The 23905-nt window shown below is 42.4% G+C and overlaps 1 protein-coding gene across 6 annotated transcripts in view; it reads right to left on the reverse strand.

Annotated features, from left to right (window-relative positions):
* The window catches only part of GCLC (glutamate-cysteine ligase catalytic subunit), a 34679-nt gene extending 12564 nt beyond the window's left edge, over positions 1-22115 (reverse strand). Inside the window, exons 1-6 of one of the 6 annotated variants that reach the window (XM_079298350.1) lie at positions 21717-22115; positions 8036-8148; positions 7040-7222; positions 4398-4511; positions 3588-3646; positions 3361-3497 (exon numbers count right to left, since the gene is read on the reverse strand). In XM_079298350.1, the coding sequence (XP_079154476.1) occupies positions 3361-3497; positions 3588-3646; positions 4398-4511; positions 7040-7222; positions 8036-8148; positions 21717-21866 (756 nt within the window). In that variant the 5' untranslated portion in view covers positions 21867-22115. Of the gene's footprint in view, positions 1-3360; positions 3498-3587; positions 3647-4397; positions 4539-7039; positions 7223-8035; positions 8149-21716 lie in introns of all 6 variants that reach the window. The other 5 variants (XM_079298353.1, XM_079298352.1, XM_079298349.1 and 2 more) reach the window with 5 other exon arrangements.
* Between the last annotated feature and the right edge of the window lie 1790 nt (positions 22116-23905).

Here is a 23905-nt window from a genome sequence, read left to right on the forward strand (position 1 = left end):
TATTTACTCACAGCAACATCAAATAGAAGACACATTTCCAGTAGCAGACCTTATCCTCCAGACTTTGCAAACCAACACTTTATGAATTTAAAAACTTAATGGAGTCATCAGTCTCAAAACTCCCTTTGTCTTAGGAGTTTATATATTCCCAGATCAGAGGAAAACTTAGATGGGAATGTACCCCTTTACCACTATCATACCATTACACAACAGGCTTCAGTTCTAAATCAACATCTCTGCTTGCTGTCCTGAAAAATTCCAGTTGTACACAGGCTTTCCTCTTCCAAGGATAGCAATTAGAGCATCCCACAAAGCACAAATATTCTTCACAGCTTGCCACTAGACCAAACTGCACCTCAAGACTTTAAAAAAAAAACCAACCAATGAATCCGTCCAAAACTCCTGAGTTCACTGGTGCCTCAGTGATGGATTTTTTTGGGAGTGTTGATGGTGGTATAAGGGAAATATGGGATTTGTTTGTGATTGTTTTGTCTTTTTAAATCCTCATCCATTATTCATTAAAACATCCTAAATTAGAAAACAGCTGTGCTGTGGAGAAAATATTCCTTCTGTGTCTATCCTTCAAGTGTCCTTTGGTCATGCCTAAAAGATGACCAGACCTGAGAATGACCTTTCACACTCACAAAGTGCTGCAGTTTCAGGAACAGGTGCTTGATCAAATGTGGTTTGACGAGTTCAAGAAACCCTCTCAGCAAGCCATCCAATTACATTTGAATATTAGCAGAAAAAAAACCCATTATGCAAGCAAATAAACCAGGTGTATTGGATTGACCCTGACTGGATGCCAGATATCCACCAAAGCCACTTAATCACTCCCCTCTTTTGCTGGATAGGGAACAGAAAATGCAATAGAAGGCTCAAGGATCAAGGTAAGGCCAGGGAGAGATCACAAAATCATATAGATTGGAAAAGACATCTGAGATCACCGAGTCCAGCCTCTATCAGAACACCATCTGGTCAACTGGACCATGGCACTGAGTGTAGATCCAGTATTTCCTTAAACACCTCCAGGTGCAGTGACTCCACCATCTCCCTGATCAGTCCATTCCAATATCTAATCTCCCCATCCTGAAGAAATTCTTCCTGATGCCCAATCTGAACCTCCCTTGGCACAGCTTGAGCCCATTTCCTCTTGTCTGGGGCTGGTTGCCTAAAAGGCCAACCCCCACCTGGCCCCAGCTCCTTTCAGCCACTCTTAGAGAGCAATGAGGTTTCCCCTGAGCCTCCTTTTCTCCAGGCTAAGCACCCCCAGCTCCCTCAGCTGCTCCTCACAGCACTGGTGCTCCAGACCCTTCCCCAGCTCCCCTGCCCTTCCCTGGGCTCTCTGCAGCCCCTCAGTGTCTTTCTCACAGTGAGGGGCCAGAGCTGGACACAGCACTCGAGGTGTGGCCTCAGCAGTGCTGAGCACAGGGGACAATCCCTGCCCTGCTCCTGCTGGCCACACCATTGCTGACACAGGCCAGGTGCCACTGCCCTTCCTGGCCACCTGGGCACACTCTGGCTCATGTTCAGCTAACTATCAACCAGGACCTCAGGGTCCTTTTCCACCAGGCAGCTTTCCGGCCACTGTGTCCCCAGCCTGTAGCTCTGCGTGGGGTTGTGGAGGCCAAAGCACAGGACCCAGCACTTCCTTTACTGAACCACACACAGTTGGCCTTGTCCCATTGATCCAGCCTGTCCAGGTCCCTCTGCAGAACTTTCCTGCCTTACAGCAGACCAACACTGACCCACCTTGTGCAGTGGAGATCACTCATCAATTACTGTCATAGGTAAAACAGGCCAAACTTGGGGAAAGTAACAGAATTTCTTACAGGTCAAATCAGAATAGAATAATGAGAAATAAAAACTAAATCTTAAAATCCACTTCACTACCAAATTCTCTACTTCCTCCCCTCCCACCAGTGTACAAGAATGAGGAATGAGGGCTGTGGTTGGTTCATCACACATTATCTCTGCTGCTCCTTCTCCCTCAGAGGGAGGACTCCTCACACTCTTGCTTCAGTGTGGGGTCTCTGCCCTGGGACAGTCCTCCAATGAAGATGTTCACTGCTCCAACATGAATCTTTGTCCTGGCATCAACTGGGACAATTTGTTTTTTTCCTAGTGGCTGGGCACAGTTCTGTGTTTTGGATTCAGTATGGGAATAATGTTGATAACACACTGATGTTTTAGTTCTTGCTGAGCAGGGCTTACTCTAAATTAAGGATTTCTCAGTCTCCCATGCTCTGCCAGCAAGCAGGTGCACAAGAAGCCAGGAGTGAGCAGAGCTGGGACCTGAATTGGCCAAAGGGATATCCCATACCATATGGCATCATGCTCAGTACATAAACTGGGGGAGTTGGTTGGGAGAGGCCAATTTCTGCTCAGGGACAGGCTGAGCATTTGTCAGCAGGTTGTAAGCAACTGTACTGCTGAGCACCACTTTCTTCTTGAGTTTTATTCTCCCTCCCTAATTTTCATTACCATTCTATTTCATTTTATTTCAATTATTAAGGTATTTTTATCTCAACCCACAAGTCTCATCTTTTTCTGATTTGCCTCCTCATCCCACCAGAGGCAAGAGGGTATTTGTGTGTGAGGGAACAACAGCATGGTACTTACTTGCTGTCTAGGTTTAAACCACAACAACCCTTCTCATGGGCTACACTTAATTAACTGCTCCAGCATAAGTCCCTTCCTATGAGGGCTCAGTCTTTCAGGAACTGAGTGCTCCAGCATGGGCACTGCATGGGGTCTTGCCTCCTTCATGCATCCACCTCTTTTGGTGTGGGGTCCTCCAGGGGCTCTGCTCCAATGCCAACCGCCTCACCACGATTTCACTTCAGGCTCCATGGGAATCTCAGCTCTGTCACCTTGAACACCTCCCCCTGCTTCTTCACTGACCTTAGTGCCTGCAGAGCTGCTCCTCTTACATATTCTCATTCCTATCTTCACCTGCAGTGCCACTGCACAGTTTCTCCACTCCTTCTTACTGTATGTACCTCAGAGGTGCTACCACTGACACTGGTGGGCTCAGCCTTGGCCAGTGGTGGGTCTGTCTTGGAGCCAGCTGGCACTGGCCGTGTTAGACACACAGTAAGTTTCCTTCTCAAGGGAGAAGCACCTTCTCACAGCAGCCACTCCTGCATCTCCTCTGCTAGCAAAACCTGGCCACAAAACCCCAATATACTTGGATTTTAAGACTAGAAAATTAAGATGAATCACCTATTCTTTTATCTCCCCTTTTGTCACACTGATGTACAATGCATCAGTTGCAGAAATGAAAGTAGACATAAGACAACTCTTGAAAAGGGACAAAAGACAACGTGCAGTAACATCTTGAAAGCAGACACACTTTACCTGGAGACAACAGTTTCCCATTCCAAAACCCATAGCATCCATATATATGTAATCTGGCTTAGCTGCCTTTGCTGCTTCTCCATCATCATTAGGAAATGTTTCAATGAAAGGCGATGGTGTGTTCTTATCTTTAAATACTGTGTGGAAAACACAGGCACTCAGTAACTCAGTAATGAGATTAAACAATTATTTTGAAAAAGAACAAAGATAAGACTGGATTTACTCACTTGGTACATTTATCACAACCTTCTCTCCCCTTCGGTGTCGAATGTTTCTGGTCAGTGTACTACAACAAAAGAAAAAGTTTTTTTAATTATATGAAATTTTGTCTTTATGCAAGTACTTTTGCAGCTACTTCCTGAACTATTTTTAGGGTTTCAGAATGTCAACTTTCTATTTATTTTGAGTGCTCTCCTTCAGAATGCTTCTTTTCCTAGTTTTAAGATAGACTGTAAAAGATACAACACTGAATTTTTCTTCAGTAAAGTCAGTTTTATTTTGATGGACTTCACAGTACTGTACTGATAAAATAGTCAGAAATAAAAGGCTACAGACCTGTAGAATACAAGGCCAAGTTAAAAGGTGTGCTTAGTTTTTAAACAGAATGTTTTGTTGTCCAAAGTCTCACTTTACAGTGAGAAGTACATTGTCCATTTCAGACTAACTCAGGCAAGCTACTGAGTACAGAGATGTCACTGTGAGATACCTAAGTAAGAGCTGGATTAACTGACATGGAAGTGTTTAGGCACAGGATTTCAAACTGGAAACAATTTTGCAGTAGCAAAATGAACATATTTTGCCCCATAATAGTGTGGACTATTATATGAAGTTCCTGTAACTTAACAATTAATTTTCTTAAGACACTTTGAAAAGAAAATATGTGTCATTACAACCATTTCTATCTGAGTCCTTGTGATACCTGCAGCAATCAGCTACAGTGCCCTATACTCCAGTACAGTAAAGATTTTGGAGATATGTCTATGATATTTAGGTCAAGACAAAATATTCAACTTCTCAAATTTCCCAAACACTCTTACCTAAATCTAGGATGTTTATTGATGGCTTCATCTGGAAAAAAGAGGGATTTTGAAGCTCCTCCTTCTACTGGTGTTGGCTTATAATCCGGCAGTGTAAACCCAGGACAGCCTAACCTATGTAACACAACAATGAGACCCAAACTGTAATGAAAACAGACTGTGATTTTAGAATGGTCAAATGATCAAAGATTAGGATTCTAGTAGACAATCAGCCAACCACCATCTTCCACAGTGGTGAACACAGCCCTTTTTTTTAAAGAAACCTAGTCTATCATTAGACAGCAAACATGGGCATTTTTTAGTGGCTTAAGCAGGAAACTTCAGTGCTATGTGGGGTACACATATTTTAGTGTGCTAGTGCTTGCTATTAATATTGACATGAAGCTGCATTTTGTGCTTCAAAGTTTATCTTGAGATTACAGGCTGACTGCCAAAGTAATTTTTCCAGCCCTATTTTTAACAATCTACCCCTTTTAAAATATATGCTTAACCAACTCTAAGTCTTAGAAGACTTCTAGAACTCTGGAAAACCCCTATGAGATGAATGTTATAGGCAAAGAAAGAATGCAGCTATTAGGTATAAAGTGCTGAGAGATATGCAAACTAATCAGAATACAACCCTTTGGAAAACTCCATTTTAAGTTTCAGAGTCACCTGAAACAAGAATAAGCTCTCATTACAGCTGAGACAAAGGACCATTTGACAAGGCTGAGATAAAGTAGCAGATTAGTTTCTCCATGTTGCACAGTAAAAAGGGCAAAGATTGTGTTGAAAGGTTCTAGTATTTGGATGTTTAAAAAAAGTTAGCTGATATAATTCCAAACAAACAAATCTAATATCAGGAAACTCACACTTCCGAGATTATTATTTATGTTCAATATTGTTTCTTCTTCCTGGTTTCAGTAAGTTGTCCTACAATTTGTAAAGCCAGCTTCATCACTTACCTAAGTGCTACATTGGAAACTGCATCCCTCCAGTCCTCAAAAAAGAAAACTTTCTGGTCCAGCAGTGAGGGCTCACAAATTTAGGAACTAGGGATAGTCATTTAGTATCTATGGTAGATTTTTTTAATATTTAAACATTTTCAAATACTTCACTTTCAACAAAATTATTTTAATTTGAATAAAGCTTACTTCTTTACCTTTCTTCTGTCAGCACTCTAAGGTTTTTTGCCTTTTCCAAAGCACAGATTTTATTACATACACGTGTACATGCCTAGATGCACACAGTCATATGTATATGTTATTGTAGAGACAATGTGGCAAAAATCTTCAACCCAATGAAACCTCAGAAATACATGTTGGCAAGACTCCAGTCAAGCCAACAAGGACTTGAATGGCAAGATAGCAAAAGGCAGAAAAAATAAACTAAATTAGGCTAGCCTAGGGAGAGCAATCTCTGAGGGATGAAAGCATGTTTGGAATGACCTGTAAGTCATAAACAAACTACATTTTATTATTTACTGGCTTTCACTGAAGTCCAATGTACTGCCCCTACAGTGATGTAAGAAGTATTTATCTGTATTAACAAAGCAGTCAAGAACTCTTCTCCCTTTATTCCCTGCAAGACCCGGTCCAAAACATTTGTATGTAAAACTTAATAAATCACATAATGTACCTGGTAAGGTTGCAGGGGAAAAAAAGCCACAATTCTCTAATACACTGACAACTGCTCAACCACTGGACTTTAAATAAACCCTTATTACATCTAGTATAACTCAATAAGGTGAAAGTAAATGTTGTCAGAGTGTTCTTAAAACAGCATTCATGAGGCATTATGGAGATATTTTGGCACCACTGCTGCTAAGGCATATTTTGTATTGTTCCTCCTCTCCGCAAGAATTTTGGGCTATTGCATTCTGTATTACAGAAGAAACTAGCCAGTAAGGCCAGCAGCTTCTCTTCTACTGCAGAGCAACATTTTTTACCATTATAAGCATAACTACCTTCATTCACTGATCAGGCTAGTTACAACAAATGTAATAAATCTCTGCCTAGAATTGTATTTCAAAGGAACATCACAAAATACAGTTTCTCCTAGATAAGGAAGTTCATCCTAAACTTAATTTCTTCAAGAATTCCCTTATAACAATAAACAGATGAAATCTATCCTTTGTAAGGGTATTATTAACCCAGGAGAGATGCTCTCCTTTCTAGATTCAGTAAGTAGAGTATTGTATAATAGAAGTACTAAGTCCAGGTGCCCCAAACTAAGAGAAGCTTGCATGCAATTTAGGGAAAAGGTAATATTAAAAATAGTTAGCCATGTTTTGCAAAACTACTACTTACAAAGATCACAATTTGCAAAAAAGGTAAAGAGAAACCTTTTCTATATAATTTTCTGTATCAACTCAAGGTGGTAGACTACTCTAGACTTAACACTTTATGTTACAAATAGTCAATATTCTCTCCTAATACAAAATTATCACAGGTTAGAAGCAACATAAAAATGTAAAAGATTATTATTTGCTTGTCTCGTTGCAATAAAAATTTTAGGAAATGTGACTTGAACATCAAGCCTAAGTACTTTAACCAAATCTTATTTTTCTCTATTTCATCCAACAGTTTAGCTGTATGCAGTAAGGAGAAAAAGTGTCTAAGGGAGAACAGGAATCATGGCATTACACTTGAGCACCATCTCACCTTGGAAATGATGTCACTGTGCAAACAGCCTCATTTTCTTTGAGTACAGAAGCAGCCTCCTGCCGCCTTTTCCTCATGTTGTCTTGCACAGTGTTGAAGTCAGACATGGTTCCCCCATATGGCCGTCCAGGTGTTCCTTCAATCATGTAACTTCCATATTCTGGTCTCCAGAGTGTTGGGTGACTATAATAAAAGAAGAGCTACATTTAAATATTTCTGCAGCTTCAAAAAAGATTAATTATTTGTGAGAATTTCAGAAATTACTATCACTTGCAAGAAAAATTTCCTGTATTTGAATATTTGACAGAAGAACACAACGTACCTTCCAAGGTATCTCACCATCAGGAAGTGGTGAAAAGAAATCAAGGAGCAGTTTGGCAGTAAGAGTGCTGCTGTGTAGCATAGTAAGCAGGATTTGCTTACACCAAATTGCAGCCACCCTTAGCATCTGTGCCAAGCTGTGTTTCTTGGGGTTTTAACCAGAGCCAGGAAATACAGATCACTGCTGCTTTTCCACAGGAGAGGATAGGGAAAAACTTTCCTGCCATTCTTACATCTACACTTCTAGTTCTTCCAAAAAAGGGAGAGTACTCCTACAGACAACAGGCTTCCCTTGTACAGCCCTCATTTGCTCCTGTCATCAAGAGATACAGGAGCAAGTACACATACACATGTACTTTGTGGGACATGGATTACTGCATAAACACAGACACAAAATCAGAGCAATACAAAACAAGCACTCAAACTGCAACTTCTGTGGGCTTGCCATTACATCATCCTTTATTTCAAAGCATAATACAAAAAGTGCATGGGCTGCCTGCAAGTGTGCTCGAAATCTTTCTCACTTCCTGAACTCCAGATTTATCTGAAAACATCAGTATCAGTGGTTTAAACTGTTACCAATAGCAGACTTGAATGTTAGGCCAGGTTAACAAAATTTTGCACAGTATCATTAAGAGGAGAATAAAAAAAAAGAAACTGGAAACAGCTACTCACTTGGGGTTCACCTTCTCCCCCTTGTCTTGCAGGGTTTGAAGAACTTCTTCACCACAGAGTAGCAAACGCACTTTCTTATTTTCATGGTCAAATTTTACCAACATATATTCCACCTTGTAAATAATAAAAACAAAACAAACAAACAGTAAGGTTTTGTTCAGATACAAACACATTGGCACACAATTTTAAGCATCAAGTAGAAAAATAAAGATATGTTACACTGAACTTTACAAAGGTTCAAAAACATTAGTAACTACAAATGCAGTAAGAAATACTGGCAAAGATGCCTGCAGGCTTATTTCATCTTGAATAAAGACTTAAAATTCCTTGAAATTTCTTTCCCTCCATTTCTAATTGGAGACACTTCACCAAAAAAATCCTGAATTTGTACCTGCCTCCACAGTTTTTCTAGACAAGAAACAATTAAAACCCCGTGCAAATTATATGTGACCCACAAACATTTCACTGTCATCCCATCAGTTAAAGTCTCTGCTGCTGACAAAAATACCCCCAAATAAACAAAAAAACCCCAAAAGTTATTCTACAAGACATTCATTTACACCCATCACTTGTTGGAGCTTTTAAGACTAGCACTGTGTCTCATTACACCACAGAAAGCCCACAGCTGTTGGTGACAGCATCAGTCCTGTCACTATGACACTCCAGCTCTTGGCATAGCATAGTAGTTTCCACCCCCGCTGGATTCAGCTTTGCTGCCACATTTTCTTCTCCTCATGCCCAGCAGTGTACCTTATCCCCAGAGCTCTCCTCCTGTCCCTGCACCAAGCTGAACCCACACCAGATCCAGCAAGCCACTCCTGACAGCACTGCTGCACACCAGCACTAGAGAATATGTTCCCCTAACAGACATTACCTGAAAGCAGCCAAACCTGGAACACCCTCATCTCAAACCTCCTGATCTCCATGCACACTTGCTGTCAATGCCCCTGTAAAGACTTTTGGAATGCTACCCAGCACATCAACCTAACAGCTGCTTGGACCTTGCAGCCCTTCAGTACTTATGGATACACTCTACTTGCTAACACCTCCATGTCAGAAGATAAGCTTAGCAATGTTCTGGGAAGTGTAAAAGACAAACCAGCCTCCAATGTGTTGCCTACCATATAAAAACAGAAGTCACACACAGAAATGCATTACCAGGGTATTGGCTTTCAAACCCCCGCTGGACCAGTGGTGATAGGCAGTGCCTGTTGCTGGAGGCTCTCGAACCTCTGCCTCCAAGACTTCCAAAAATCATCTAATTCAAACATCAACTTATAGTTAAAAATTCAAATTACAATTTCACAGCTAGAATGTCATAGGTGCACTATTCTCCTCAGTTTCATTTTCCAACACTGTCTAGAGCCACACCCCTCTGTATTTAACAAACATCACTGCTTCAGTCCCAAGAGTTCAGCATACCAATTCATGGCAATTTCTATTTTGTACAGAAGTCAAATGAAACTAGGAAAGCAGCTTGCCAAAAGACAGGGAACTTCTGCCGTGTTTTACAGCATACTGTAAGCAGACTTGTGGCCTTCATGTTCTTTGCCTGCTTCAGCGTCCATGAAAGAGTTATTGCTTAGTACTGTGGCAAAAAATATAATCCTTGGCTGGGATTTGTGATTGAGTCACAAGCAGTATTATCCAAGAATGTTTGTAATTCTACAGAATGTGATCAGAGACAAACTCTGGAGGGACTCACCCAGCAATTATACACATTTGCTCTATGTTTTCTACGATCAAATTTTAATCTCCTAGAGAAAAATCAATCTCTAATTTCTGTGCAGATCACACTTTCTTGCATAGTATATTTTCTCAATTGTCTGTATGATGTCACAATAATCTACTTGAGATAACTACAGACTATAGTCAAACAGAACACAGTTGAGCACTGATTTAGTTATTGCCCAGTACCGTTGGTACTCTCCAGTATCACTTGACCTTGAATACTGGAAAGAAACAGGGACTTCCAGTTTACTACCACATTCAACATCAACTCCTGCTTTGTAAAAGTATCATTCTCACTAAAAACTGGCCTAATCTAGAGGAGGTAGAGTCCACAAGTATGAGTCATTCAGATGGACAATGAATGGGCATCAAGCTCACCACACTGGGAGTGTGGGAGTGGGCAGCAGAAGGAAGAGCACAGGAGCTGCAAGCTGCTGTCAAGAGACCCCAAGTTGAACACTTGTCCACCTTCACATGAGTATGTTACTATGATGAGCCTCCTGTCCTAGAAATCCCTCTCCAAATGTAGCTGTAATGAGCTGGTGGGAAGAACACCGTATTTCTGCATAAACCAAATTGCAAGTTTTCAGGGAAAAAAACAAAGTGTAAAAAAAAGTAAGTTAAGAAGGTGAACCCAAAGAAATGGAAGTGTTTCATATTTCAAGTACACTAGTGAATACATTGCTTTTAAGCATCTAGCTTTAGAAATAACTATTACTTTTGCCTTCAGAAACATTGACTAAATCTTCAAAGCTGTGTTAACACACAGATGATCTGCCATTAATTTTAATGAGAAAAGAAAAAACTTCAGACAGCTGCCAACAGTTCCAAGTAACCCACAGAGTATCTTGACAATAGAAAGACTGACTGAATGGGCATCCTTAAAGAATGTAATTTATGCTCATCAAAAGATTTAGCCTACAGCTACAAAGAAAGAAACAAATTCAGAGTTCACACATTTTTACATTCAACTTCAGGTCATCATTCATAGACTTCTCACATGTTTTTTATCCACAACAAAGTTCAGAGAAATGCAGCCAAGCTGAGAGAATCAGAATGCCTGGCAGAGATTCCAGTCCAAAGGCCAAATATGAGGGGCTTCACCCAACACCCATAATTCATTATATTACTGAGCTCTTTGGAGTTCACTTTTCTCTACAATTTTAACTAGGCTCCTTAGGAAGAAGCAAAATACACATCAGATCAAACTACTGATGCAGAAGGCTGAGCAGCAGCCTTGCTTAGAGCCAGTGAGGACAATGCACTCTGTCACGGCCACTTGGGACCCAAGTTTCCAGTCAGTGCTCTCATGGTGCAGCAAACCCTACCCGTCTGTCTTCTGGCTGGCACATGCTGCCAGGCTGCTGAGCCAAGAGGTGGCATCTCAGCTCCTCCCTGCAGACACACAATGCTCTGCACAACCTCGGTGGATCAATCTCTCTGACCACCCTGGTCTGAAGCTCTGTGGCACCTTACCAGGCAAAGGAACAACAGTTTGGCCAGGAGGTTGCAAAGCAAAAGCTGAAAGTCCAACCCCCTGCCCCGTTTTGAAACACAGCAAGTTAAAACAAATTATTGTTCACAGTTAAACGCATTGAAAAAGCAAAAACTATCTTAGTCAAAGCAAATACTCAGAGCTACTTATGAGCTAACACAAGGAAAAACTGGTCTTAGAGGCTTCCTTCCTCTTAATTACTGGCTTGCAATGTAACTGCATCTACAGAGTACTTCCACAGCAGCTCTGCTCCACTCCACTTCCAAATCATCTTAAGAAGCACTATGCTCCATTAGCTTGCTGGCACCCAGAATGGTGCTACTTCACTCACTACAATCTTTTCTCACAGCTGGCTACCAAGAAAATTTCAGGCTTTTGAAAATTCTTTGATATCACCTCTGTAAATACAAGTGAGACTTGAAGCCTCTCAATCGCAGAGAACCACAACCACTCTACATTCATTAAGTCCAACAGTTGTGCTGGACTTGTCTGGAGGCAAAATGAAAGATGACAGCTCTCTGGAAATGGGTAAGCATGTCTGAAATTGTTTGAATGCCTGAGTTATTTGACCATAATTACACTTATTATTTCTGCACAAGGAATGCTTTTTAAAAATGAAGGTGTAGCAGAGAAATTCTAAGGAACAAGGAGGACCGAAGTTGCCACCTATGCCACGCTGTTGTCCCAAATGTGGGCTTGTTGCCCAGTGTGCAGTGCCAGTGTACACACCAAGATGAGGTACTTCTATTTGATCACAGAATCTTCAAGGTTGGAAGAGACCTTAAGGATCAGCTGTCAACCCATCACTGCCACTGTAAGCCCTAAATCACTAAACCATATCACAGAGCAAGACCTAGATGCCTCTTCAACATCTCCAGGGACAGTGACTTTATCACCTCCCTGGGTAACCAATCCCAATGCCCGATCACCCTAATGGTGAATTTTTTTTTCTAATGTCTGATCTGAAACATCCATTTTTCAACTTAAGGCAGAACATTTTTTTTTTCTAATTTGTGCAAAGTAAGAAGCTAGGTGATAACCCACAAAATACTGCTCACCTATCATCAAAGCTTTATACCATTTATACATTTTAGCAAAGAAATCCAAGCTCACTGACTACAAGTTACATAGTTGTCTTATTAATTCTACCTTCTATTGGTTAAATGATTCTCTTGCTTCTCATGCTAATCAGTCTGCATGCTCAGCACTTCTCTTGAGTTGGTGGGTTTCTTGAGTTAGCACACCATGGTGGTGGGAATCTCTCCCTGATGGCATTACCTTTTACCCAGCTGGAACTGATCTCCCTGCAGTTGCTGAGTTGGCTCTGTTAGCTTCTTACTTACCTTGGGAGTTTTGCCAAATGTCCTTGTGGCCTGTAAATCCTGTGTCCTTTGTGCCCACTATCAGTAGTATATCCTTCTCCTCAAGCCTTGCTAACCTCTACCCCTAGTCCTAAGATCATTGGAGCATGTTAAGTCTTAAATCTTAACATGACAATTCTAACAAGTAATTTATCTTTCTAATGCCTGGACAGCAACATATCATCATCCAAATACTTGCCTTGGTAGTGGTCTGCCTCCCAATATAAAACTTGCCTTTGCACACTAAATTTAACAGCATCATGCTAACTACACAGGGAACAAAACCTATATAATAGATGAGAGTAAAGCCTCTGCTGTAGTGTTAAATATTAAAATCCTTTTAACATTCAAAGTATTTGCCATGAGGTACTTCTGCCTATGAAAACACTACTAAGCACAGTCTGGACCTTAGTAAACTCAGAAGTGCCAGCCTTGCACCACACTCCTGACCATCCATCTCAGATGTGGATGTCCCCTGCCTGAAGTGATCAAGGCCAGTTTGGATGGTCTTTGAGCAACTTGGTGTAATGGAAGATGTCCTTGCCCAGGGCACAAAGTTTGGCAAGATTATCTCCTCCAAAGGTCCCTTACAGCACAAACCATTCTGTAATTCTGAATAAACCTGATGACTCATGGACCACTCAGCTTCTCAAGGACGATATTAATGACAGCTTTCTCCTCCCACTGGACAGCTATTGCCACACACACCTGGAACAATTGTTAGCAGCCTCCACATATGAACCTTCCTTTAGGCCTGGAGCTTTAAGGGAAACTGAAATTTTTTCCTGAACATCCAGTGAGGTCTCCTGGATATTGTTCACTGTTAACAAAAGCCACTACCAATATTTAAGTATTTTCATGCAATTTGCTTCACATACTTATGTATGCATTAGAAAATACCCTTTTCACTAGTTATTAAACTCACTTATGAAAATAAGTAGCTCTTCCATATATTTATCCATCCGTTAATGCATCACTAAAATGCCATTATAATTAAATGACAGTCTAGAGGAGAACAAAGTTTTAATAATATGACTGTTCATTAAAGAACCTCTGCCACAAGTTTTCAGTGTTAGATGGAAAAATCAGATTATTTTCTGTAAGTACAAATACTTCTGATGGATGTATAACATAATACCCAAGTTGAGTTTTTTTGATGCAGTTATATTTTCACCACTGCTGTGATAAAGCATGGAGCCACAGAAATAAACAGGTGGTAATGCACCTTTAATGAAAGCTTTACTGTCTTACAATAAGTCTAATGCCTGAGGGAGCAAATTTCAGAGGAAAACAAGTCTGCAAGTGCCACAGAGGCTGGTTACCCTGTTTCTAGCCAGCAAGATGCCAAACTGTGCACTGGCATGAGGCAAGGCATTTCCTGACTCATGAGATTACCATGGATGTTCTCTGCCACAAAAATAATTTCAAAAATCTCCAACAGGAGAACCAAGGCTAAAATGTAATTCCCAAAATGCTTAATTTTGATCAAGCACATTGGAATTGGCAATCCAATTAAAAAAGCACCATCACCAGCTCTACAGAAAACCAATTTACAGAATGCATATCCCAGAAACAAAACACAATTCATGTTTTACATTACATTGACAATGATGTAAAAATTACGAACCTCTATAGCACATGAAATATTATGATAGACAAACCAAAGAGGATGCAGAGGCTCTCAACTCAGTCAATACAGCCAGCCCCAGCTAAGCACTCTTGCCTGTTCCCCCTCCCATATAACAACATCAGGGCTGCAGATTTTTTTGTGCATGACACAACGTGAGGAGAGAATCTTCTGCACACACCACAAACCAGAAAGCTGGGTTATTGAAAATTAAAATTGAGAACTTATAACCATTTGCATGATTCTAAAGAAATAAGATGTGGTGCATAACAGAAAGTGTCATCTTTGACTTCTGTGCTATGTAACACCTGAGGTTGATATTATTAAAGACTAGGATTGTGTTAACTTTAGATTTCTACATCAAAGACAACTTTATTTATTTACCTGTGAAACAAAATGCTGCAAGTTTCTAATTTGCCTTTTGAATCAGAAAGAAAAATAAAAAATCTGAACAACCAAATATGCAACATCAACAATAAAAATCATTCTTGTACTCATCCTTCTGACTCACCCTTTCTCATATTGTTAATTAAAATAAGGCATCTGCACAGCAAGAAGAGGTCCTGAGGGAAAACAGGAACTACAATAGAAAATATCCCATGATAAAACCACAGCAATCCACTTGATATCCACAGAAGGAAATACACTGTGAACAGAATATTTTGTTATCAAAAATACACAAAACATAGGAAATTCAAGCTTCTCTTATTAAAATCTGATATTGGGAAGGAGGAAATCAATGTTTACTATGCAGGCGGGTCAATATTTATGACCAACTGCAGCTTGCTTCGGGAAAAAATCTCCTGGAAAAAAACCCTAAAAACCACCAACCAACCACACCCACATAAAAAACCCTAAGTAAAAATCCAAACAAAGTACCACACATCAGAAAACCCCAAAATTTCCAAACTAGTTTTCATTGATTACAAAATTAAATTTTCAAACAGCATCTCAGCATAAACTAAAATGAGTCTTGCACTGTCACGTACATCTGGCAGTACAGCTCTAGGGTAGGATACTGGTGCTGTACCACAACCTATACACATCACCCAGCCTCTGGAAGAGCTGAGCAGAAGGAGATGAAGCAAAATTATCAGCCATCATGGGATTAGCACACTGAGCATGTTTGGAGAGCTAGAGTGTTTAGTTTAGGTTTCCCCTGATGTCAGGATTAAAACCAGGCAGAAAAAGTAGTTTCACAGCTCAAAGTATCCATGGAAGCAATAAACATGAAGACTCTTCAAGGGCACCTATCTTGTTCAAGTCAAGATCTAAAGAGTTGTATTTCTGTGCATTAGTGTATTCCTTTTAGAGGCTGCACACGTACACGCTCATGGCTGTCAAGCAGCATAAGCTGCTGCACTGACATCATACCTTCAGACCCAGAAACGCTGCTACTGGAAACAGCAGGTATCCATACAAGAGATATTAGGGAAGCAGGAAGTCTACTTGTAAACAAGTAATTCCACTGTCCCTTTATTTAGCCAAATAAAGCCAAGAGAAAGGGTGAATAAGCAGACACGTGACACATAACGAAATCATTCACGAGTGCTGCTTCCCCCCAAGCGGCCAGCGGGCGAGCACATCGACTAAGACAGCTCCACTGAGATGCACCCGCACATGCCACATTTGGCAGAGGCCATCACGAGGAATTTCCACATTAAAAAACACCACAAATGCATTCTGTTTGGGGAATTTCACTGGGGGACAGGGAGACTAAAAGCCTTTGTCTTAAAATGACAAGAGTGCAAAAAAAATTGTAAGACTTCAGGCTACCGTTAGCTTTAATGTAGGCACAAGATTACCAAGAAAAGCTTTTAAAAAAGCAACTTCTGCACACTGGTCTACTGCAGCAATTTGTACAAAGTGAGAATATGACATCATCATAGTAGTGATGAGAAATCTGTGTAATGACTTGGAGGATTTCTTTTTAAAGACCATATATTACTGACATTCTGGAAAATGCAACAACTATTTTTGGGGTTCTGTTTTATTTATAACAAATAAAATAAAAAGCTAGTTAGAAAGTTTCAGATAAACATTCAAGAAATCCCACAACTTGCTATACAAGTATCTAAGAGGTTTGGACAGATGGACAAACATCTTGCAGCATATATAAAGTTTAAAGAAACCATAATAAACTCTCTATTCTTGTTGTCCATGTAAGTCAATGTCTATCTCCCCTTCAAAGCTATCATGGGGCACCTTGTTCCACAGGGCATCTAGGCTTTGTAAAATAAGCAATTTTCTTAAAAGGCCATCTGCTCTTCTGGTCCATAGGTTAGCCAAGTTTCTTGTAAAATGAGAAATTAACACTACCTTTCTGTACACCATGATGCTCTCTGAACCTACTACATCAGTTCTGGTCCTTTCTTATCTCTTTTTGAACATTTTTATGCACAGGTATCTGTTTCTTACCAACCCTCACTGGCTGTCTTTTCAGCAAAGAGATGACAAAAACTTCCTCTATGTTAGGGATAGTACCTGTACTTATTTTATGCAGCTGGTGAGCTAGATTCACCATTGCTAAAATGCCCTAGATTATGTTCCTGATTTTAAATGGGTGACAGGCAAACTGGAGCCTCAAGCTGTGTGCATCTGAACCCAAATTAATTTTTTCTAATAAGCAGCAATAATTTTACCAGTCTGAAGTAACTAACATCTAACATCTACTGCCCTGGAAACACCCAAAAACATAAGCTAGAAACCAGAACAAGACACTAATGCAATAGCTAGTTCCCTGGAAAGAATCACTAAAGAAGAAATTCAGCACTTTTCACAGCCTAGCCTTCATGAAGAAAAAAGGAAGTTTTCAAGAGAATCATGCATCTTCTAATCAGAAACAACACCTTTGGGACGTTCTAGTAAGAAACCTCTAGCCTCTCATAGCTCCTGAGAAGGGCAGCTTTGCTTCTTGCATGAGGAAGTGCTGATTACCACATGTTCATTTTAGATCTCATTTAACTTATTTACAAGATATAATTAAAAAAATAAAGGATAAGGAGGGGGATGAACTGAGTATATAGGAGATAGATCAAAAGCTTAAAAAGGACTGAGAAAGCAGTAAAAGGAAGAAACGAAAACAAACAATCAAAATCAAACTAGAACTAACTCAGTAAGACTTCAACTTGCAAGCAGTACAGTGGTACATTTTTAATGCTGCCTCATACACAGCATTATCCAACCTTTTCAAGGGCCTCCAAATTTCATTTCAAGTTTGCATTAAGAAATCAACTTTTAAAAAGCTGAAGATGCTTATTGTGTGCTAGGTCCCCACACTGATGGGAACAAGACCCATACACAACAAAAGGGTGATTATGTCCAACTTCACTAAATAAGCCTGAGAAAGATTCCTACTTCATTCATAGGTACTTTAAAATAACACTGCTATGTTTTGCCCATGCTTGCTTTCTAAATCCCTTCTTTCCAAGATCTCCTCCTGGCACACCTTTGTCAAAATTTTCTTATGCTGAAACAGCTCCTTAGTCTTTACAGACCACAGAAGACAAGTATTACATGGACACATGAACACATACGTATATGTAGTGTGAAATGCTGTGACTCCACTCTTGTGTGCACGCTCAGCACAGAGCAGCAGCAGTGAGCCTTGCCAAGGGCCAGCCATTCCACTTGTCTGATCCCAGCGTCCACATTAAGCTCCAAAGGGAAATTTAAGCAACATCCGTCAGTTGGAGGAATGCAATCAGCAGACAAGAGGTGCTGAGCAGCAAGGGAGACTAATAATGCACTGGCACAGAAGGGAGCTTTTGGGGATAAAAGCTGGGAAGCAGCAGAATAGGCTAGCATCTGCCAAGCTGCACAAAATAATTGTTTCACACAGTATTTGCTATCTGTACTAGAGTTCTGAAACACAGTACTGAAAAGCTGCAGTTTTTGATTGTGCTGCAAACAATTAAAAAAAAAAAAACAAAAACAAAAACAACAATGATCACAACTCTGCAACTCCGAGGACAAGCACACATTATTGGATGGAAGAGGAAGATGAGAACACAAGGAGACTGTACTTGTTAGCATGACAAGGTCTCACCAGATGCAATTGTTGTCCAAACTGTGTGAGCATTAAGGCAATGATAGTGAGGTGGAGTTTGATAAGGGATACAGTCAGGAGCAGTCAAGCATAAACAGGGAGGTCAACTGTCAGTTCTAAATGAGGTAGAAGGATGATTAAGAGGCAGAGGACTTTTACCTACAAATGCAAATTTAAGGAGATCTTTAGAAAACTTTTTTTAGAGCAAGTTTTCCTCTGATATAGTCGTAAGTGATAGGCTTTTTTTTTATCATTGCAAATGCTTCATGGTTGCAAAAAATGGAGTAAAAAAGAACTTGCCACAAAGCAGACAACAATTCTTGCTTCTATTAACACTGCAATAAAAGGTCAGACTTTTCAAAAGGCAGCAGAAACAGTGTTTTGACCTTTCCAGCTCTTTACTCAGGAGAGGATGGGAGAATGCTGCCCTGCAATGTAAGCTATGATGCTGTCTCACTCTCTTCAAAACAGATGCCACCACCATGCTCTCTTAGCACTTAGCCTTGACACTTCTGTCTGACACCCAAGAAACTGTATATGATGATTCCCTACAGTTTAATTCCCTTGGAACCCCAGGAAATGGGGTCCCTAGGAAGTTATGAGCATCCCAAGGGATCACCACAGTTCTGTAATGAGTATTACAACACTGGCTGAGAAGTGGGAGTCCTAATGAAAACCAAACCAAATCAAAGGCTGGTATCTACACTCATGAGCAAATACATTATTTTCTTTACACAATGGCATCACCTAGATGGGGAACAACCTTTCAAGTACTCACACATAGTCTCTGAAAGACAAACTCAGTAGTGCTACTGAAGCTGGGTTTTTTCTCATGAATATTCTTTTAGAAAAATTACAAAATACATTTTTCACTAAACACAGTCACAGAAGGATCTCCTGAACACAAAAAAATAATTTTGTTTATTCTGATTTTATCTCTACCATTACATGAAGGCTGTCATCTTCATTCTTGATTTCTATCTTCCAAGAAGTTTTTAAAACAATTAAACACCCTCAGGCTCTGACTTTATACAAGAAGGTCAAAGTGCAAAAAGACTTTAATGAAAACTGTCCAATTCATCTAAGCTGCATAGAGATGTGGCGCCACTTTCTAACAGCTAGGTATCTGAGAGGAAAACTGGAAAACAAATGTACTGCCCTCTGCATCAGTCTATCTGCAGCACAGCCCAAGGAAGTTATGGACCGAGATTTTGTGATTTTTATGATTTTGTGTTTGCACAAGAGCAGACTGGCTACAAGCACCTGGCCCATTAACACACTTCTAAATGCCGTGTTACATAAAAATACATAACTGCATAACACAGCAGAACAAAGTTGCCACAACTGAGTTTATTAGCATTTGCTAAAATGAAGAGGTAGACAATGAACCAGGTTACCCAGCCTTCTCTGAATGTTCACAGACATTTCTAATACAGCTCTCAGCTCCTTATCAAAATCATGTCTACAGTGATACTGCTCTTAAAATCCTGCTTCTTGACATGCTAGGGCATGGTAGAAGAAAACTGTGAATCACAAAACACCCCACTATCTATTGAGCATAAACACTTTGTTAGGTCCAGTCCCCAGGCCAAAGGAATAACGAGGCTCCCCCAGTCCAGTCTCACCACACATCCAAAATTACCAAGTGATCAGCTGCAGGTGCTGGCTGTACTCGACCCTTTCCTCCACACACTCCTGGTACTTTCCACACATTAAGCAGAGCTTGTTGGGTCTACCTATGAAAGAGCTGAAGCTCTGCTGAGAAAACCAACCACCCTAAAAAGCTGAAAGGAAATGTTTTCTGCTGGGTTAACTTTTTAAACTCAGCTGGTCAGTAGCAACACAAGGCAGGCAGCAGAAATACGAGCCTGGAACACAGGGAGGGAAGCTGAACCAGCTTGCTAGTGGATCAGCCTTAGCTATCTTGTGAAATCTCACTCTGAGAAAGCAAGGACACCTAAAATCTAACACCCATTGAAAAATGAGTACCATCTCTTAAAGATTAATGAGAAAACCCTCAAGCTAAGTCTCAGAGCAACAGGAAGACTGTCTATATTCCTGGACTCAAGACTGTGAGGTTCTTTTGTCAGTGTAACTTCAGTGACACCAGACATGTGGAAACACAGACGATAGACACATATAGATAAAAGTATATTTAAACTTTCTGAGTTCACACCCCTCTAGCTGCAAAAACCCTGTGGTGTAGACCACACATACTTTCATTAAACAGATTTTAGCAGCCAAGCCCCCACTCACTCATGGAAGTGGCTTCTGTACACTGATGCCCTGCCGTTATGTGACTAATAAAAGGGGCTCATTAAAAGAAAAACTGACTTTAAGAGCCAAATTCTCTCAAGGTGCACATGGTGAACAGCATTCTCCTCTGGCAAAGAGAATCTGTGAACAGCTGCTATTACTTGAATACAGGTTTCTCACATATGCCTTTGCTGCTCAGAAAGCAAACGGCATGAGACACAGATGCAATGGCCAAGTCCCCATATTGCTCGTATTCTACTCTGCTCTCCCAATGTCCCTGCAGCCGCATCGAGGACACCTGCAAGTGACCAATGCTGGACCTCACCAACACCACGGACAAGGACAGCTTCTCTTGCAGCACATGTGAAGCTGCTCCCCGTACTCTAGGGAACTGATCAATAGAGGCAGCCTTTGCTCCTTGCAGAGTGCTGTCAGGCTGGGGCACAACTGAGCGCAGGTTTACAAGGCAGCACACCAAGACCCGTAACTAAAGTTACGGTCCTCGGGCAAAAAGCACCTGTAACAAAGTTCAAGTCGTTACCCGAGCGATCATCCTGATTCTTGTTGAGAAGGCAGGCCGACACTTACAAACGCCCATAAACTCTGGGGTAAGCAGGGCTCGGCAGGTCCCTCTCACAGGGATACAGGCGAACACAGTGCGCGGCCAGAGCGCTGCCTCTGCCGCAGCGCCGCCCGCCCAGCCCCGGTCCCGCTTCCCTCACTTTCCTCCCAAAAACTGAGCTTCAGTCCGAGCAGGCACTACCCTGGACTCGGAAAGCATAGACACGCTTTATTCAGATTCAAGAGACCATAAACAAACTGCGGAGAAGGAGCGGGTGCTGCCGAGCATCTCCGCCCCGGGAATACACCTCCCGAGGGGCTGCCCGGGCAACCGGCTGGTGCCAGGCGGAAACGCTCAAAGTTGTTCCAGCGCTTCGGAGCCGCGCTAACAGCGGGGCAGCCGTGCTGCGCAACGAGATGCGGCGGGCGCGCGTGTGTGCGCGAGGTAAACAAAGCCCCGCCGGGCAGCCCGCAACGTCCCCACCCGCCGGGCGAGCGCGGCCGAGCGCCGGGCCCGCTCCGGGCAGCACGGCCCGGCCCGAGCGGCACCTGCGCCCGCCACGGGCGGCGGCGGAGGCCGCGCTCGCACGGGTCTCACCCACCTCGTCGCCCCACTTGAGCACGTCCTTGTGGCGGTCGCGCAGGGCGCGGTAGATGTGGAGGAACTGGAGGATGCCGTGCCGCCGCACGTGCTCCGCGTACCGCCGCGTCTCCTCCCAGCTCAGCGGCGAGCCCTGCGACAGCAGCCCCATGCCGGCAGGGAGCGAGGCAGGGAGGCCGAGGGAGCGAGCGGAGCCGGAGCGGGTGCGCTCGCTGCCGCGGGTGCGCTCGCTGCCGCGGCGGCGGGACCGAGCCCGGCGCCGCACGTGACGGCGGCCGCGCGTCAGCCCGTGACTCAGCACTTTCCGCCGACAGGCGCCGCCCCCGGCGCGGGGCTGAGCGCGGCCTGCGGCCCCGCCGCGCTCTCGGCGCGGAGCCGCCCGGCAGGGAGCGGGCGAGCGGCCCCGGGGAGCCAAACCCGACCGCCCGCAGCCACCGCGAGCGCCGCTGCTGCGAGCGGCCGGCCCACGGCCTGGACGCGGGGGAGGAGGCGCCGCTCGCCCGCGCCAGGCGACATGGCGGCGGGAGGGTGTCCCCGGCAGGACGGGGCGCGTCTGGCCGCGCTGGAGTTCCTGAGGGAAAGGGTCCCTCGTGGGGCTGAGAGCGCCAAAATAAAGGTCCCTATTGAAAGGCCCCAAACGCGGACAGCGAGCGAACGCTGCTGTGTATCTCACAGATCAGAGCAGTGAGGGAAAACGCGATGCTCGGAGGGGGTGCGGTGAAATCCACAGAGGTCGCACCTCATCCCCCACAGATCCTCCTGTGCATCTCCGGCTCCGACCCCGCAGGTTGTGGGGTCAAGCGTAAGCCCAGCTCGTGGAGATGCTGGAAATGAGTTTGTTATCTGGGAGTTGTTCTGGAGGGAATTGCAACAGCATTGTCTCAGGAAAGAGAATATGGGGGCATATCAGGGCGTGTATTTTGCATTTGATAAAAAGTAGAAGGAAGGCCTGTTAGTGCTAAGTCTTTGCTAAATGAAGAGACAGAAGGCTGAACGTCAACTCGAAGGGGAAGTTTCTCCCTGCTGAGAAGCAGAAATTCATTACCCCTGGACCCTTGCTGTTCCCTTCACAAAGCTGGTCATAGGCCGCAGGCACAAGCAGGGCTGGTATATGATAAACCAATGGTTTGAGAATCAGTAAGGTATTTAAATTGTGATATAGCCCACTAGTGGATGAGCTGTATTATTAGATATTTCATTAACTGAATGACTATACTTACAAGAACTGCTTAATTGTCTTTATTCCAGGATATGAGGTGCCTAAATGATAGAATAAGTTCCCAAGATAATAGAATGACAAAACTAAAATGCATTAGTGGACAATACCAAATATTAAAGTAAAATGACTCGGAAGTATTTTAATGATGTAAGTTTCTACACAAAGGGCAGCACTGACACAATAAGCAGTAATCATTAGAATTAAAATTACAAACAATTTAGAATGAGCTGGTTTTTAGGAGCTCATGATTTTTAAGGAAAAAAACTTTGTGGTTTTGGCTGAAATTGTACAGGCTGGCCTGATTGAAAGCAGTACTGTTGTTGGTACTATAGTAGGTCTGGAGATGGCTGGTTAACTTAGATTGGGGGACAAGCCACAGCCTTTTTAATTTTTGAAACATCAAGAGACCAAAAGTGTCACACTTAGCAATAGCAGTCTGATGAGGCATATCCCTCTGGTGAAAGCCAAGTTCTACTTTATTTCAGATCTAAGGGGTCAAAGCCTTGCATGCTTAAAAGCAATTGCACCAAAATACCCAGATTCCGTGTTGGTGCCATCATGCTGCCATCCAGTGTCAGCTTTTCCACAGCTTTGAGTTAGAGCTGAAGGACCTGAGGAGTCCTGGCCTGACAAGTAGCACCCGACAGCCAACAGCTGTGTTAGCCCCTTTCTGGCTCTTGGGTCTGGACCAAATCTTGTTGTATCAAATCAAAGTTAATATTGTCATCTCATGTATCTGAGCCAGCCTGTCTGTGTTGTTTAGGGTCCATGCTCTCAGTTCACTTGGCTGACAGCAAGAGCCTTGTGTTACTGAGAAACTTTTCTGGAAGAATTGGATATTTGGTATAATCTCAGCTGCTTTGATTGTACTCATGTATAATGCACTGTAAACATTTCCAGCAACATACACAAAATTCTGAAATTAAGATTGGTTTTATTATATTGCAGGCTGCTATTATGTAGTCTGTACT

This window comes from Erithacus rubecula, assembly GCF_903797595.1.
Source record: "Erithacus rubecula genome assembly, chromosome: 2".
Classification (NCBI taxonomy): Eukaryota; Metazoa; Chordata; class Aves; order Passeriformes; family Muscicapidae; genus Erithacus; species Erithacus rubecula.